The sequence below is a fragment of the Xenopus laevis genome, chromosome 7L (genome assembly GCF_017654675.1).
Source record: "Xenopus laevis strain J_2021 chromosome 7L, Xenopus_laevis_v10.1, whole genome shotgun sequence".
NCBI classification, from domain to species: domain Eukaryota; kingdom Metazoa; phylum Chordata; class Amphibia; order Anura; family Pipidae; genus Xenopus; species Xenopus laevis.
This window is the reverse complement of record NC_054383.1, coordinates 139,043,034-139,061,547: the sequence shown is the minus strand read 5'-3', so window position 1 is coordinate 139,061,547 and position 18,514 is coordinate 139,043,034. Positions and strand designations below refer to the sequence as shown.

The window sequence follows — 18,514 nt, the reverse complement described above, 5'->3', positions numbered from 1 at the left end:
TCTTTCTGTGGCTTCAGCTCTTTCCATGGCTTTGGCTCTTTCTGTGGCTTCGGTCTTTCTGTGGTTTCGGGTCTTTCTGTGGTTTCGGGTCTTTCTGTGGCTTTGGCCTTTTCCGTGGCTTCGGCTCTTTCTGTGGTTTCGGGTCTTTCTGAGGCTTCGGGTCTTTCCGTGGCTTCGGGACTTTGGCTCTTTTAGCATCACTTCCTCACTGGTAAAGGGGGGCCTGGCTAATTAAAAAGTGCAGCAGAACAAGCCCCCCGTGAGGTCCAAGCCCAGTTGTACCCCCTGATGTCGGCTCTGCTCCCCATAGAGTCTGACTCTGCTTTATCCCATTGATACTCACAGTAGTGACACTTGGGGGTTATTGAGGGCGGGATTATTCACTATTACTCATTGCTATGGGGGCAGATCATCTGCACTGCTGGTTCTACATCCGACTACACAAGTGGCCCATATAGTGACAGTGGGACTGGGAGTCCTCGGGTTACAGGGGCAGCGCCGTGGGGGGGGGTTGGTTACAGGTTGGGGGGTAAGTAGTGGTGCAAAACTCCACCTTTCTGTTATTATTTCTCCCTCATCCACAAGGTGGAGCCTCGCCCAACTGCAAAGCTGTAAAACACCAGTTTAGTGGAAACGTCAGTGAAATTCCTTGTGAGTTTGTGGCCCTGTGGCAAATGCCACTCGGGAAAGGGGGGGTGGGGGTTGTGGTCGTACCGAATAATTCCAGCCAATCAGACAGGCCGACGGGGTGCAGTGCAAATAACATCAGCCTGACAGGGGCCACGGCTTTCCCCCCAGTGATCTTAGTGGGCCCTTTGCATTAACTCTTTGCTGCCTCCCCCCGGTTCTGCTGCTGTTTCAGCCACTGCCAGTAATGTGTTACCTGGAAAGAGGAAAGAGTTAATTCAGGAGTCCGAGGTGAGGCCACATGTATTGCCCCAGGTCAGCAGGAGAATCCAGGGAGGCAGGGGTTAATAGATTCCTCAAACCCCCCCCCCCAGTAGTCTGAGACCTAAACAATATTGTGTGTCTGTCCCACTGCTTCGCTCTCACACAGGACCCCCACAATCAACACTCCCCCCCCTCATACAATTAACCGTGAAGTTGCCACACTGGTTGCACATAGACTTACACTAAAGGCCACTTGTACCTTCTCTCAGGGGCCACTGAAACAACAGGAATTCTGGGAAAAATTTAAAATATGACGTTCAGCAACTTCATCCCCAGGGCCCCTCATTGGGGGGATGTAAAAGTGGGGGGCAGTCAATGTGGCAAAGAACAGCGACTTCTGGGTAATATTAATCTCTGACATATGGGGGTCCCAGGGTTTAGGGGCTGTGGCTGGAGGGCCCTTGATGTCGTGGGTGGGGGCTGAGCTCACAAGTAGGACAGAGACATATTTGGGGTGAGACTATTTCGGTACAGAAGTGGGTGGAGCCGCATGTCCTGTGTGACCCCCAAACACAACAATCCCCCCCCCAAGTAATGGAAGAGTCTGATGTGAGGGAGGAATGTGGGGCCCAGAGATTTGTCTGAACTTGTTCTCTCCCCCTTGGGCCCCTGAGATGAATGTGGAGCAGGAGGGCCACACCCCTGACAAACCCCTCCCTAATCCCCTCCCTCATATAAGGAATATTTAGACTTTCCTACATTAAGTCACAAGTCACAACCCGCAGTGCATAAAAGGCTGAAGATTAATCAAAAGAAACATTAAATCAATTCTATTTCTCATTTGCTGCTTCTTTTCTGCCTGGGGGGAGATGAATTAAAACGCTTTGTAGAGGCAGGTAAGAGGGGCGGGGCAGCTCAGGTGAGTCAGTGGGCGGGGCAGGAGGAGGAGACAGGAGGGGCGGGTCCCGTGGGCGGGGCAGGAGACCGCAGATCCCGCAGGTTCCGGTAGTGGCGGCACAAGGTACAGATTTTGGGGGACAGGGGAGCAGCGACTTCGGTATATTCGGCCCCGGGTCTCGGTCATGTGCAGCTTTGGGGCAGTTTGGGGTCAGCGACCCCCCTCCCCGTCTCCTGTGTAATAACCCCCGGGGGCAAAAACTTTCATTTCACTTCCCTATTTCTAACTGAATATTCTAATTACAGTTTCTGCTGCTCTCGAGACTTTATTCTTTATAACAAGGGGTCCCCTTTATTGTCATTCTACTTATTTACTTACCTGTGACTCACTCACACCCTACAACTCTACCTGCACCTACACAGTATATTCCCTCTACTCAATACAATGGCTTTACTTCTTACACATATAAACTCTACTCAATACAATGGCTTTACTTCTTACACATATTCACTCTACTCAATACAATGGCTTTACTTCTTACACATATTCCCTCTACTCAATACAATGGCTTTACTTCTTACACATATACACTCTGCACAATACAATGGCTTTACTTCTTACACATATACACTCTGCACAATACAATGGCTTTACTTCTTACTCATATTCACTCTACTCAATACAATGGCTTTACTTCTTACACATATACACTCTGCACAATACAATGGCTTTACTTCTTACTCATATTCACTCTACTCAATACAATGGCTTTACTTCTTACACATATACACTCTGCACAATACAATGGCTTTACTTCTTACACATATACACTCTGCACAATACAATGGCTTTACTTCTTACACATATACACTCTACTCAATACAATGGCTTTACTTCTTACACATATTCACTCTACTCAATACAATGGCTTTACTTCTTACACATATACACTCTGCACAATACAATGGCTTTACTTCTTACACATATAAACTCTACTCAATACAATGGCTTTACTTCTTACACATATAAACTCTACTCAATACAATGGGTTTACTTCTTACACATATTCCCTCTACTCAATACAATGGCTTTACTTCTTACACATATACACTCTGCACAATACAATGGCTTTACTTCTTACACATATTCCCTCTACTCAATACAATGGCTTTACTTCTTACACATATATACTCTGCTCAATACAATGGTTTACTTCTTACACATATTCCCTCTACTCAATACAATGGCTTTACTTCTTACACATATTCCCTCTACTCAATACAATGGCTTTACTTCTTACACATATAAACTCTGCTCAATACAATGGCTTTACTTCTTACACATATAAACTCTGCACAATACAATGGCTTTACTTCTTACACATATACACTCTACTCAATACAATGGCTTTACTTCTTACACATATTCACTCTACTCAATACAATGGCTTTACTTCTTACACATATACACTCTGCACAATACAATGGCTTTACTTCTTACACATATTCACTCTACTCAATACAATGGCTTTACTTCTTACACATATAAACTCTGCACAATACAATGGCTTTACTTCTTACACATATAAACTCTGCACAATACAATGGCTTTACTTCTTACACATATACACTCTGCACAATACAATGGCTTTACTTCTTACACATATACACTCTGCACAATACAATGGCTTTACTTCTTACACATATTCACTCTACTCAATACAATGGCTTTACTTCTTACACATATACACTCTGCACAATACAATGGCTTTACTTCTTACACATATAAACTCTACTCAATACAATGGCTTTACTTCTTACACATATAAACTCTACTCAATACAATGGGTTTACTTCTTACACATATTCCCTCTACTCAATACAATGGCTTTACTTCTTACACATATACACTCTGCACAATACAATGGCTTTACTTCTTACACATATTCCCTCTACTCAATACAATGGCTTTACTTCTTACACATATATACTCTGCTCAATACAATGGTTTACTTCTTACACATATTCCCTCTACTCAATACAATGGCTTTACTTCTTACACATATTCCCTCTACTCAATACAATGGCTTTACTTCTTACACATATAAACTCTGCTCAATACAATGGCTTTACTTCTTACACATATAAACTCTGCACAATACAATGGCTTTACTTCTTACACATATACACTCTACTCAATACAATGGCTTTACTTCTTACACATATTCACTCTACTCAATACAATGGCTTTACTTCTTACACATATACACTCTGCACAATACAATGGCTTTACTTCTTACACATATTCACTCTACTCAATACAATGGCTTTACTTCTTACACATATAAACTCTGCACAATACAATGGCTTTACTTCTTACACATATAAACTCTGCACAATACAATGGCTTTACTTCTTACACATATACACTCTGCACAATACAATGGCTTTACTTCTTACACATATACACTCTGCACAATACAATGGCTTTACTTCTTACACATATTCACTCTACTCAATACAATGGCTTTACTTCTTACACATATACACTCTGCACAATACAATGGCTTTACTTCTTACACATATAAACTCTACTCAATACAATGGCTTTACTTCTTACACATATAAACTCTACTCAATACAATGGGTTTACTTTAACATATTCCCTCTACTCAATACAATGGCTTTACTTCTTACACATATACACTCTGCACAATACAATGGCTTTACTTCTTACACATATTCCCTCTACTCCAATACAATGGCTTTACTTCTTACACATATATACTCTGCTCAATACAATGGTTTACTTCTTACACATATTCCCTCTACTCAATACAATGGCTTTACTTCTTACACATATTCCCTCTACTCAATACAATGGCTTTACTTCTTACACATATAAACTCTGCTCAATACAATGGCTTTACTTCTTACACATATAAACTCTGCACAATACAATGGCTTTACTTCTTACACATATACACTCTACTCAATACAATGGCTTTACTTCTTACACATATTCACTCTACTCAATACAATGCTTTACTTCTTACACATATACACTCTGCACAATACAATGGCTTTACTTCTTACACATATTCACTCTACTCAATACAATGGCTTACTTCTTACCACATTATAACTTGCACAATACAATGGCTTTACTTCTTACACATATATACTCTGCACAATACAATGGCTTTAACTTCTTACAAGCATATTCACTCTACTCAATACAATGGCTTTACTTCTTACACATATTCACTCTAATCAATTACAATGGCTTTACTTCTTACGCATATTCACTCTAACTCAATACAATGGCTTTACTTCTTACCATATTCACTCTACTCAATACAATGGCTTTACTTCTTACACATATTCACTCTACTCAATACAATGGCTTTACTTCTTACACATATTCACTCTACTCAATACAATGGCTTTACTTCTTACACATATTCACTCTGCTCAATACAATGGCTTTACTTCTTACACATATAAACTCTGCACAATACAATGGCTTTACTTCTTACACATATTCACTCTACTCAATACAATGGCTTTACTTCTTACACATATACACTCTGCTCAATACAATGCTTACTTCTTACACATATAAACTCTGCACAATACAATGGCTTTACTCTTACACATATACACTCTGCACAATACAATGGCTTTACTTCTTACACATATAAACTCTGCACAATACAATGGCTTTACTTCTTACACATATAAACTCTGCACAATACAATGGCTTTACTTCTTACACATATACACTCTGCACAATACAATGGCTTTACTTCTTACACATATAAACTCTGCACAATACAATTGCTTTACTTCTTACACATATACACTCTGCTCAATACAATGGCTTACTTCTTACACATATAAACTCTGCCACATACAATGGCTTTACTTCTTACACATATACACTCTGCACAATACAATGGGTTTACTTCTTACACATATATACTCTGCTCAATACAATGGGTTTACTTCTTACACATATACACTCTACTCAATACAATGGCTTTACTTCTTACACATATTCACTCTACTCAATACAATGGCTTTACTTCTTACACATATTCACTCTACTCAATACAATGGCTTTACTTCTTACACATATTCACTCTACTCAATACAATGGCTTTACTTCTTACACATATACACTCTGCTCAATACAATGGCTTTACTTCTTACACATATACACTCTACTCAATACAATGGCTTTACTTCTTACACATATAAACTCTGCACAATACAATGGCTTTACTTCTTACACATATTCACTCTACTCAATACAATGGCTTTACTTCTTACACATATACACTCTGCTCAATACAATGGCTTTACTTCTTACACATATACACTCTGCTCAATACAATGGCTTTACTTCTTACACATATAAACTCTGCACAATACAATGGCTTTACTTCTTACACATATACACTCTGCACAATACAATGGGTTTACTTCTTACACATATATACTCTGCTCAATACAATGGGTTTACTTCTTACACATATACACTCTACTCAATACAATGGCTTTACTTCTTACACATATTCACTCTACTCAATACAATGGCTTTACTTCTTACACATATACACTCTGCACAATACAATGGCTTTACTTCTTACACATATTCACTCTACTCAATACAATGGCTTTACTTCTTACACATATAAACTCTGCACAATACAATGGCTTTACTTCTTACACATATTCACTCTACTCAATACAATGGCTTTACTTCTTACACATATAAACTCTGCACAATACAATGGCTTTACTTCTTACACATATACACTCTGCTCAATACAATGGGTTTACTTCTTACACATATACACTCTGCTCAATACAATGGCTTTACTTCTTACACATATACATTCTACTCAATACAATGGCTTTACTTCTTACACATATAAACTCTGCACAATACAATGGCTTTACTTCTTACACATATACACTCTGCTCAATACAATGGCTTTACTTCTTACACATATAAACTCTGCACAATACAATGGCTTTACTTCTTACACATATACACTCTGCACAATACAATGGGTTTACTTCTTACACATATATACTCTGCTCAATACATTGGGTTTACTTCTTACACATATACACTCTACTCAATACAATGGCTTTACTTCTTACACATATTCACTCTACTCAATACAATGGCTTTACTTCTTACACATATTCACTCTACTCAATACAATGGCTTTACTTCTTACACATATACACTCTGCACAATACAATGGCTTTACTTCTTACACATATAAACTCTACTCAATACAATGGCTTTTCTTCTTACACATATTCACTCTACTCAATACAATGGCTTTACTTCTTACACATATTCACTCTACTCAATACAATGGCTTTACTTCTTACACATATTCACTCTACTCAATACAATGGCTTTACTTCTTACACATATAAACTCTGCACAATACAATTGCTTTACTTCTTACACATATACGCTCTGCACAATACAATGGGTTTACTTCTTACACATATTCACTCTACTCAATACAATGGCTTTACTTCTTACACATATTCACTCTGCACAATACAATGGGTTTACTTCTTACACATATAAACTCTGCACAATACAATGGGTTTACTTCTTACACATATTCACTCTGCACAATACAATGGGTTTACTTCTTACACATATAAACTCTGCACAATACAATGGGTTTACTTCTTACACATATACACTCTACTCAATACAATGGCTTTACTTCTTACACATATTCACTCTACTCAATACAATGGCTTTACTTCTTACTCATATTCACTCTACTCAATACAATGGCTTTACTTCTTACACATATTCACTCTACTCAATACAATGGGTTTACTTCTTACACATATACACTCTGCTCAATACAATGGCTTTACTTCTTACACATATTCACTCTACTCAATACAATGGCTTTACTTCTTACTCATATTCACTCTACTCAATACAATGGCTTTACTTCTTACACATATTCACTCTACTCAATACAATGGGTTTACTTCTTACACATATTCACTCTACTCAATACAATGGCTTTACTTCTTACTCATATTCACTCTACTCAATACAATGGCTTTACTTCTTACACATATTCACTCTACTCAATACAATGGCTTTACTTCTTACTCATATTCACTCTACTCAATACAATGGCTTTACTTCTTACACATATTCACTCTACTCAATACAATGGCTTTACTTCTTACACATATAAACTCTGCACAATACAATTGCTTTACTTCTTACACATATACGCTCTGCACAATACAATGGGTTTACTTCTTACACATATTCACTCTACTCAATACAATGGCTTTACTTCTTACACATATTCACTCTGCACAATACAATGGGTTTACTTCTTACACATATAAACTCTGCACAATACAATGGGTTTACTTCTTACACATATTCACTCTGCACAATACAATGGGTTTACTTCTTACACATATAAACTCTGCACAATACAATGGGTTTACTTCTTACACATATACACTCTACTCAATACAATGGCTTTACTTCTTACACATATTCACTCTACTCAATACAATGGCTTTACTTCTTACTCATATTCACTCTACTCAATACAATGGCTTTACTTCTTACACATATTCACTCTACTCAATACAATGGGTTTACTTCTTACACATATACACTCTACTCAATACAATGGCTTTACTTCTTACACATATTCACTCTACTCAATACAATGGCTTTACTTCTTACACATATACACTCTACTCAATACAATGGCTTTACTTCTTACACATATACACTCTGCACAATACAATGGGTTTACTTCTTACACATATTCACTCTACTCAATACAATGGCTTTACTTCTTACACATATAAACTCTGCACAATACAATGGCTTTACTTCTTACACATATACACTCTACTCAATACAATGGGTTTCCTTCTTACACATATACACTCTGCTCAATACAATATTCTCATTCTCATGCCCCCCCCCCAGCTCTGGCACTGGAATTTACAGAAAATATATGTCAGCACTTTTATTTCATTCACAACTTTATATTACCCTTTAATCACCACAGGGCCCCGCCCACTTAAAGCTGCTGCCCTAACTCTGGCCCAACTTGCCTCTATATAAACAGGGGCCCAATGCCATTTGTGTCTCTATGAGACTGTATCATGTCTGTCTGTCTCTCATGTGAAATAAACTTGTGTTGCCCAGAAACAGTTTGTCTATCAATTCTGCATCAGAAAATGTAAATGAAAATACTCTCACTTTTTGATCTTACTGGCCCTTTAAATAGATATTTCACATTTTTAGGGCAAATTCTCTGTTTTATTATGAAAAAGGAGATGAAGAGTTCCTGCCCAGAAGAGCGACTCATAACCAAATTTACTGAGGTAAGTTATATCTGATGCCCAGGCTTCACTTACCCAGGGGGAGGTTCCTATCTGACCATGGGAAAGAGAACAGCCCAAGAGCAGGAAGTACAGAGAATCAGAGCTCTGTACCTGGGTAAGTACTGGGGGAGATTGGATTCACTTACCCAGGGGGAGGTTCCTGTCTGACCATGGGAAAGAGAACAGCCCAGGAGCAGGAAGTACAGAGAATCAGAGCTCTGTACCTGGGTAAGTACTGGGGGAGATTGGATTCATTTACCCAGGGGGAGGTTCCTGTCTGACCATGGGAAAGAGAACAGCCCAGGAGCAGGAAGTACAGAGAATCAGAGCTCTGTACCTGGGTAAGTACTGGGGGAGATTGGATTCACTTACCAAGGGAGAGGTTCCTGTCTGACCATGGGAAAGAGAGCAGCCCAGGAGCAGGAAGTACAGAGAATCAGAGCTCTGTACCTGGGTAAGTACTGGGGGAGATTGGATTCACTTACCCAGGGGGAGGTTCCTGTCTGACCATGGGAAAGAGAACAGCCCAGGAGCAGGAAGTACAGAGAATCAGAGCTCTGTACCTGGGTAAGTACTGGGGGAGATTGGATTCACTTACCCAGGGGGAGGTTCCTGTCTGACCATGGGAAAGAGAACAGCCCAGGAGCAGGAAGTACAGAGAATCAGAGCTCTGTACCTGGGTAAGTACTGGGGGGGGGGTATGTATGAGGAATATAAGGGCAGTTGGGGGAAAGGTACAAGAGGGATTTCTGGTTCCTCTCAAACAGGGAGAGTGAGTCTCAGGTGCACATGAAATATTGGCCCAGAGGGAACACGGAGTTGTCACTGATTTATATTTAGACTCACAAACAGCGACTCCTCCCTATGGGCGAGTTGTTATTACCCAGCACAGAGGGGCAGGAGGAGGGAACAATATAATATACAATATAATGAGTGTCACACAGGGAGGGGACAGACTGATTTATTGCCCTGAAATTCAGTTGATTTGGGCCAGTGACACAGGGGATATTGTCTGGCTTCTTCCCTGGGCAAATGTTCCCCAATGAAATGTCACGGGCACAATCTGTATGGCAGCTCCTGTGCTGATTGGCCCGAGCCTCAGTGTTGGCCACTAGGGGGGCGCTATGGGGATAATTATTTGGGGAGGGTAAATATTCGCTGCTCAACTCACCATTTCCTCCACTTAATATTGTTAATATTGTTCCCCCCGTTAGTATGTCGGGTCATTTGCCGTCAGGGAGTCCAACTGGCGCCGGAGACTTTGGATCATTGAAGAGCAAATGAGTTTCCTGAAGGTGAGTCCAAATTGCTCCTTCCAAGGGCCCCTCCAGAGCTGCAGCCACTCTTAGTTCTGATGGACCCAATGTACTGACTCGGCACGAATTTCCCTTTGTACTCGAGACATGGGATCAGATGTGGGGTCTTTCTACAGACATGGGGGTCCCATTCTATTTCTGTGTCTCACAGGACTGTCCCAGAAGGAGACCCGTTATCCTGAGATTCTGCCTCCTGGGGGTGAAGATGTACGATGCAGAGGGAGAGGTAATTATCCAAAAATACATGTTAATAATAACTCTGAGTATCACTCATGTATTATAAGGGATAATGTACCCCCTACTGTAAATGATAAGGATATTAGAAGTCACTGAGGGGTTGTTCTGTGACCATATAAAGGCACAAGGCTGCAGGCTGAGTTATACAGGGAACTCTGAGTATCACTCATGTATTATAAGGGATAATGTACCCCCTACTGTAAATGATAAGGATATTAGAAGTCACTGAGGGGTTGTTCTGTGACCATATAAAGGCACAAGGCTGCAGGCTGAGTTATACAGGGAACTCTGAGTATCACTCATGTATTATAAGGGATAATGTACCCCCTACTGTAAATGATAAGGATATTAGAAGTTACTGAGGGGTTCCATGAGGGCTGGGGCCAAACAGGTTTATTCCCGGATTCCCGCCAGCCCAGTCTGACCCTGGGGGTAGGTAAGTAAGTAGGTAGGTAGGTAGGGGTAAGTTGTTTAGTCTCTTCCTCCCTATTCCAGACGCTGCTTATGGCTCATGCTCTGAGGAGGATACAGTACAGCACTTGCCGGCCCGAGGACTCCCAGTTTGCTTTCGTGTCCCATAACCCACATTGCCCACAGGCCCAACTATTCTGCCATCTGTTTGTGGGTAGCCAGGCAAGTGAGGTATGAAGCTGAATAAGTCTCAGCATTGGGCTACTCCCTGTCTGCTCATGTGAGGGGGGCGAGTGAAGTGTGTGCCCCTATTCCTGTGTGATGAGCCCCCCAAATGTGCAACTGACTCATCAGCTCTGTAACTTAATTCTCGCCCCGGTTCCTCAGGCGCAGGTGCTGAACCTCCTGTTGTGCCGCTCCTTCCAGCTCCAGTATTTGGCTCAGCACCCGGAGCTCCGGGATCCCAAGATCTTAGTGAATCCTGAGAAGGAGCAAAGGAAAAGTTCTGGAGCTGCGGTGGTACGGGAGCCATTGGACCCTGGAGAGGTCTCCCCAAATGTCAATGCGCTGATATCATTTAGGCGGGTCCCCCTGTCCCAAGAGGAGGAGGCAGTGTCCCCTGTATATGTGAGTATTAAAATATATTATCTCTCCCATACCCAGAATGGCAAGTAAAGACCATCCCACAGCATTGGGCATTATCTGTCATTATGCAGTAAATTAGATCTCCCCCAGTACTTACCCAGGTACAGAGCTCTGATTCTCTGTACTTCCTGCTCCTGGGCTGTTCTCTTTCCCATGGTCAGACAGGAACCTCCCCCTGGGTAAGTGAATCCAATCTCCCCCAGTACTTACCCAGGTACAGAGCTCTGATTCTCTGTACTTCCTGCTCCTGGGCTGTTCTCTTTCCCATGGTCAGACAGGAACCTCCCCCTGGGTAAGTGAATCCAATCTCCCCCAGTACTTACCAGGTACAGAGCTCTGATTCTCTGCACTTCCTGCTCCTGGGCTGTTCTCTTTCCCATGGTCAGACAGGAACCTCCCCCTGGGTAAGTGAATCCAATCTCCCCCAGTACTTACCCAGGTACAGAGCTCTGATTCTCTGTACTTCCTGCTCCTGGGCTGTTCTCTTTCCCATGGTCAGACAGGAACCTCCCCCTGGGTAAGTGAATCCAATCTCCCCCAGTACTTACCCAGGTACAGAGCTCTGATTCTCTGTACTTCCTGCTCCTGGGCTGTTCTCTTTCCCATGGTCAGACAGGAACCTCCCCCTGGGTAAGTGAATCCAATCTCCCCCAGTACTTACCCAGGTACAGAGCTCTGATTCTCTGTACTTCCTGCTCCTGGGCTGTTCTCTTTCCCATGGTCAGACAGGAACCTCCCCCTGGGTAAGTGAATCCAATCTCCCCCAGTACTTACCCAGGTACAGAGCTCTGATTCTCTGTACTTCCTGCTCCTGGGCTGTTCTCTTTCCCATGGTCAGTCAGGAACCTCCCCCTGGGTAAGTGAATCCAATCTCCCCCAGTACTTACCCAGGTACAGAGCTCTGATTCTCTGTACTTCCTGCTCCTGGGCTGTTCTCTTTCCCATGGTCAGACAGGAACCTCCCCCTGGGTAAGTGAATCCAATCTTCCCCAGTACTTACCCAGGTACAGAGCTCTGATTCTCTGTACTTCCTGCTCCTGGGCTGTTCTCTTTCCCATGGTCAGACAGGAACCTCCCCCTGGGTAAGTGAATCCAATCTCCCCCAGTACTTACCCAGGTACAGAGCTCTGATTCTCTGGACTTCCTGCTCCTGGGCTGTTCTCTTTCCCATGGTCAGACAGAAACCTCCCCTAGGTAAGTGATGCACTTGCAGTAACCTACAGTTAACATTTTGGGGTATTTCTCTGCCACAGACAGATTTGCCCCCCAGATCAGAAGTGACCAGAAGTGCCTCCCTGGGAAATTCCAGTTGTTCTCCTACCTTGGTACGGAAGAAAGCCATTCGCAGCAAAGTCCTGCGCTCTGGAGCGTATCGCAGCCCTGGATCTCACATGCTGCTGACATCTGTGTTAGAGACCTGCAGAGAGCAACAAGGTGAGGGCAAATGTATCAGCAGGTGGTGGGAATGGACTTACCTGGGGAGATTCCTTCCTGACCATGGGAAAGAGAGCAGTCCAGGAGCTGGGAATATATATTAGGAGCTGGGTACATTTCGAGAGCTATGAATATTTTGGAAGCTGGGTACATATCTTGAGCTGCGTACATATCAGAAGCTGAGTATATCGTGAGCTGGGTATATATCGGGAGCTGAATATATATCGGGAGCTGAATATATATCGGGTGCTGAATATATATCGGGAGCTGGAGCTGGGTACATACTGTATCGGGAACTGGGTATATATTAGGAGCTGGGTATATATTGGGAGCGGGGTATATATTAGGAGCTGGGTATATATTGGGAGCTGGGTATATATATTAGGAGCTGGGTATATATTAGGAGCTGGGTATATATATTAGGAGCTGGGTATATATCAGGAGCTGGGTATATATTAGGAGCTGGGTATATATCAGGAGCTGGGTATATATTAGGAGCTGGGTATATATCAGGAGCTGGCTACATATCAGGAGCTGGGTATATATCGGGAGGAGGAGCTGGGTACATATCGGGAGCTGGGTATATATTAGGAGCTGCGTATATATCGGGAGCTGGCTACATATCGGGAGCTGGGTATATATCAGGAGCTGGCTACATATCAGGAGCTGGGTATATATCGGGAGCAGGAGCTGGGTACATATCGGGAGCTGGGTATATATTGGGAGCTGGGTATATATCGGGAGCTGGCGACATATCAGGAGCTGGGTATATATCGGGAGCTGGGTATGTATCGGGACCTGGGTATATATCAGGAGCTGGGTATATATCAGGAGCTGGGTATATATCAGGAGCTGGGTACATATCAGGAGCTGAATATATATCGGGAGCAGGAGCTGGGTATATATCGGGAGCTGGATATATATAGGGAGCTGGGTATATATCGGGAGCTGAATATATATCGGGAGCTGAATATATATCGGGAGCTGGGTATATATCGGTAGCAGGAGCTGGGTACATATCGGGAGCTGGGTATATATATTAGGAGCTGGGTATATATATTAGGAGCTGGGTATATATTAGGAGCTGGGTATATATATTAGGAGCTGGGTATATATCAGGAGCTGGGTATATATTAGGAGCTGGGTATATATCAGGAGCTGGGTATATATCAGGAGCTGGGTATATATTAGGAGCTGGGTATATATATTAGGAGCTGGGTATATATTAGGAGCTGGGTATATATCAGGAGCTGGGTATATATCAGGAGCTGGGTATATATCAGGAGCTGGGTATATATTAGGAGCTGGGTATATATATCAGGAGCTGGGTATATATTAGGAGCTGGGTATATATATTAGGAGCTGGGTATATATCAGGAGCTGGGTATATATTAGGAGCTGGGTATATATATTAGGAGCTGGGTATATATTAGGAGCTGGGTATATATATTAGGAGCTGGGTATATATATTAGGAGCTGGGTATATATCAGGAGCTGGGTATATATCAGGAGCTGGGTATATATTAGGAGCTGGGTATATATTAGGAGCTGGGTATATATATTAGGAGCTGGGTATATATTAGGAGCTGGGTATATATATTAGGAGCTGGGTATATATATTAGGAGCTGGGTATATATCAGGAGCTGGGTATATATCAGGAGCTGTAATGTTGTGTCTCTGTTTTTTTCAGACCCACAGAGATGGAATTTGCCAGAACTTTCTGAGAAGATTGAGAGGCTGCAGGAGGGCGTCTGGTTCTGTTGGGGAATGAACTGGTAGGGAACCCCCATATCTGTCTCTTCTGTACTGACTGTACCCCAACTCCCCAGAGAGCTGATATTGATGCGCCAGAGCCAGACCAGCCCTTTAATTGTAAGCTCTGTGTGCCAGGGAACTCCCTCCTGCATTGCACCATCTTTTCCCCCCACTTTATATTGTTACTTTATTGTCAGTATGTTGTGTCCTCTGAACCCTGTATACTCTACCCACCTACCTACCTACACACTTATATACACACCTACCTACACACACTTATATACCCACCTACCTACCTACACACACTTATATATCCACCTACCTACCTACACACTTATATACACACCTACCTACCTACACACTTATATACACACCTACCTACCTACACACACTTATATACCCACCTGCCTACACACGCTTATATACCCACCTACCTACACACACTTACAGTATATACCCACCTACCTACACACACTTATATACATACATACCTATACACACTTATATACCCACCTACATACCTACACACACTTATATACCCACCTACACACACTTATACACTTCTACCTACACACACTTATATACCCACCTACCTACCTACACACACTTATATACATACCTACCTACACACACTTATATACCCACCTACCTACCTACACACACTTATATACATACCTACCTACACACACTTATATACCCACCTACCTACCTACACACACATATACCCACCTACCTACCTACACACACTTATATACACACCTACCTACACACACTTATATACATACCTACCTACACACACTTATATACCCACCTACCTACCTACACACACATATACCCACCTACCTACCTACACACACTTATATACCCACCTACCTACACACACACACTTATATACCCACCTACCTACCTACACACACATATACCCACCTACCTACCTACACACACATATACCCACCTACCTACCTACACACACTTATATACACACTTACCTACATTCATGTGTCTGTTCTTTCTCCAGGGAGGCAGCCATGTCACTCCTGCAACAAGACAGACTGGGGGCGTATTTGCTCCGCGCAGACCCCGACAGTATCGGCCGCTGGACCCTCTTCACAAAGACTCAGTGTGGGCTCATTCCTTACAGAGTGTGCCGGGGGCAGAAGGGCACTTACCGCTTGGATGTAGGTGATTCTCTGAATGAAGGGGGTTCTCCTCTTGGGTGGGTCCCAATTGTCTGTGTTGGGCCCAGTGGATCTGTACAGCCCCCCATAATCACCATAGGGCACATTTACTAAAACGGGGGGGGGGTCTCTAGAGCCGTGGGTATGGGGTCCGTATGGTTTGGGGGCCCAGCACCCGATGTTGATGGACTGGCAGTCAGTTAGTATAGGGGCATATAGGGACACATGGCGGTATATAGGGACATATGGGTGTATATAGGGGGATATAGGGTTATACAGGGGCATATGTAAGTGGCACTGGCTCCCCCTGTGGGGACTTGTTTGGGTTTAGAAAGAGTTTTTATAGTGTGGAGCCCCGTGTTCATTATGGGGGGGTTCAGTAATGGGGATGGGGCCCAGCTGGGGCTATAGGGGTCACTTCACTAAATGGGGGGCATTGCCAGGAGTGAGTATGTCCCCCAGTGACTGATCTCACTGATTATTTTGGACAGTGACGGGGGGGGGGGGGGGATACAAATAAAGGAGCTCCAGGGGGGGGGGGTTGGGGAGGGGAATTGGCAGTGAGACTGAAGTTACTTTGCCTTTATTTCTCTCAGCACCTCCCGGAGGAATTTGGGGGTCTGGCAGCGCTGGTGGAGCATCAGTCAGGAGCCGACAGTAGCCTCTTCTATCCGCTAGCCCACGGCCGGGTTAACCCTTGCTATGAACTCCAGGAGCCCAGCTGCAGCCCCCAGCACCCCTCAGATGTCTCCCGGGGTTCCCCACAAGGATTCTGTGAACAGAACAGCCCCCCGTGACCTGAGGAAAACCCACAAACTCATGTTGGGACTTAATGTTCTATAGAAGTGACTGATTGTGTAGCACCTTGTGGGGTGGCTCAGTCAGTATAGGGGTGACTATTGTGACATCACTCGGGGCAGATACTCCCTGTGTTGCAGTTCATTTAGGCAGTGGCATTGTGATATCACTTATGGGGGAGAAACAACTTCTAGGTTGGGCACTGTGGGTGTTACCATGGTGACCGTACTCGGGGCAGATATTTCCTGTATGTCAGTCAGTGCAGCACCCGCATTGTGGCATCACTCAAAACTCCCTGTCAGTAAAAAGGTGATGTTTGTATGGTGCTGGGGGGCACAGTAATGCTGCTGATATCGGGGTCTTTCACAGATTAGAGCAGTAATTCCAGTAGTTGTTACTATATATCCAACCAACTCCCCTTATTCCTCTTTGTGTCCCCTAAACTCACATTTTATCTGCAGATACAAAAGGGCCCCTCCAGCCCCAAATATCAGCCTGGCCCTCTGCTTTAGCCTCTCAATTCCTCACTATACAGTGACCTTCATACACTGCACCCCCCCAATATTCATACACTGCACCCCCCTGGTATTCATACACTGTACCCCCCCAATATTAATACACAGTACCCCCCATTATTCATAAACTGTACCCTAATTACCCAGTGGAGGTGTCAGGCTGCAGAGTATAAGATTGGGGTGAGACCCCTGGATCATAGGGCAGTTTGCCGGGGGGGGGGTGGGGTATGTGTGGGGCAGATACAGTGAGGGGGGGTATAATGTCACCCCAGGGTGGGGCAATAGGACACTGAGCAAATGTCTCATTTCTTCTCAATTCCAAAAATGTATTTCCCTCCTCATTTCAGACTTGTGTGTGTTTGTGGCTTTTGTATGAACTTGTGCTGACGTTGCACTAAATACAACTGGGCCCAAAGGCTTACACTTTAGTGAAATCATTATGTAGGTGATACTCAGCAGTGATGTGCAGTTCAGCAGCGCTTGGGCCTGAAATTGGGGAGACAAGTGGGGGTGGGGGATCAGACTCCTCCCAATATTCCCAGTGTTGGAGCCAGAGAGAGAGAGAGAGAGAGGACACAGGGGTAATAGAATCACAATAAGAACATTCTGTGGGTTAAGGTTTCCTGAACAGACACGTGTGGGTATAAGCTCCTCCCCTGCCGCCTCTGGCTCCTCCTTCCTGTAGCTGTTGCTATGGGGCGCGCTCTTAGTAACGGGCTGACTGATACAATCCCTGTCCCGCGGGGAAGTAGCGCCTGTGTGTGGCCTGGGATAGTGTTACCTGCGGAGGAGGGGAAACTGTGCGCCCCTGGTGGGGGGAGGGAGTCAGGTGGATTGTAAGAGACACCCAGTAACAATGAGTAAGGGACCGGCACTTTCTGCGCTGATCGTGGCTGGTTTTTGGCGACGGTCCCTTGTTCTGGTGACGTCATCGCGCTGCGTCGGTGGCGGTTGCTAGGTAACAGGGCACGCTGTGCGGGGGAGAGAGACACAGATACATCCGGGGGA

The 18,514-nt window shown here is 43.6% G+C and overlaps 1 protein-coding gene across 2 annotated transcripts; it reads left to right on the top strand.

Annotated features, from left to right (window-relative positions):
* The first annotated feature begins 1,810 nt into the window (after nt 1-1,810).
* Nucleotides 1,811-17,678, top strand: LOC108705071 (SH2 domain-containing protein 5). Of its 2 annotated transcripts, none has more exons than XM_041569921.1 (10): nt 1,811-1,912; nt 9,137-9,216; nt 10,431-10,511; nt 10,684-10,758; nt 11,265-11,411; nt 11,568-11,807; nt 13,079-13,259; nt 14,951-15,035; nt 16,034-16,193; nt 16,790-17,678. In XM_041569921.1, the coding sequence occupies exons 2-10, from the start codon at nt 9,157-9,159 to the stop codon at nt 16,988-16,990; spliced, it is 1,230 nt and encodes a 409-aa protein (XP_041425855.1). In that variant the 5' UTR covers nt 1,811-1,912; nt 9,137-9,156; the 3' UTR covers nt 16,991-17,678. The 2 variants fall into 2 exon arrangements, with proteins under 2 accessions (XP_041425855.1, XP_041425856.1); XM_041569922.1 differs by having other exon boundaries at nt 16,034-16,197.
* Nucleotides 17,679-18,514: the final 836 nt, after the last annotated feature.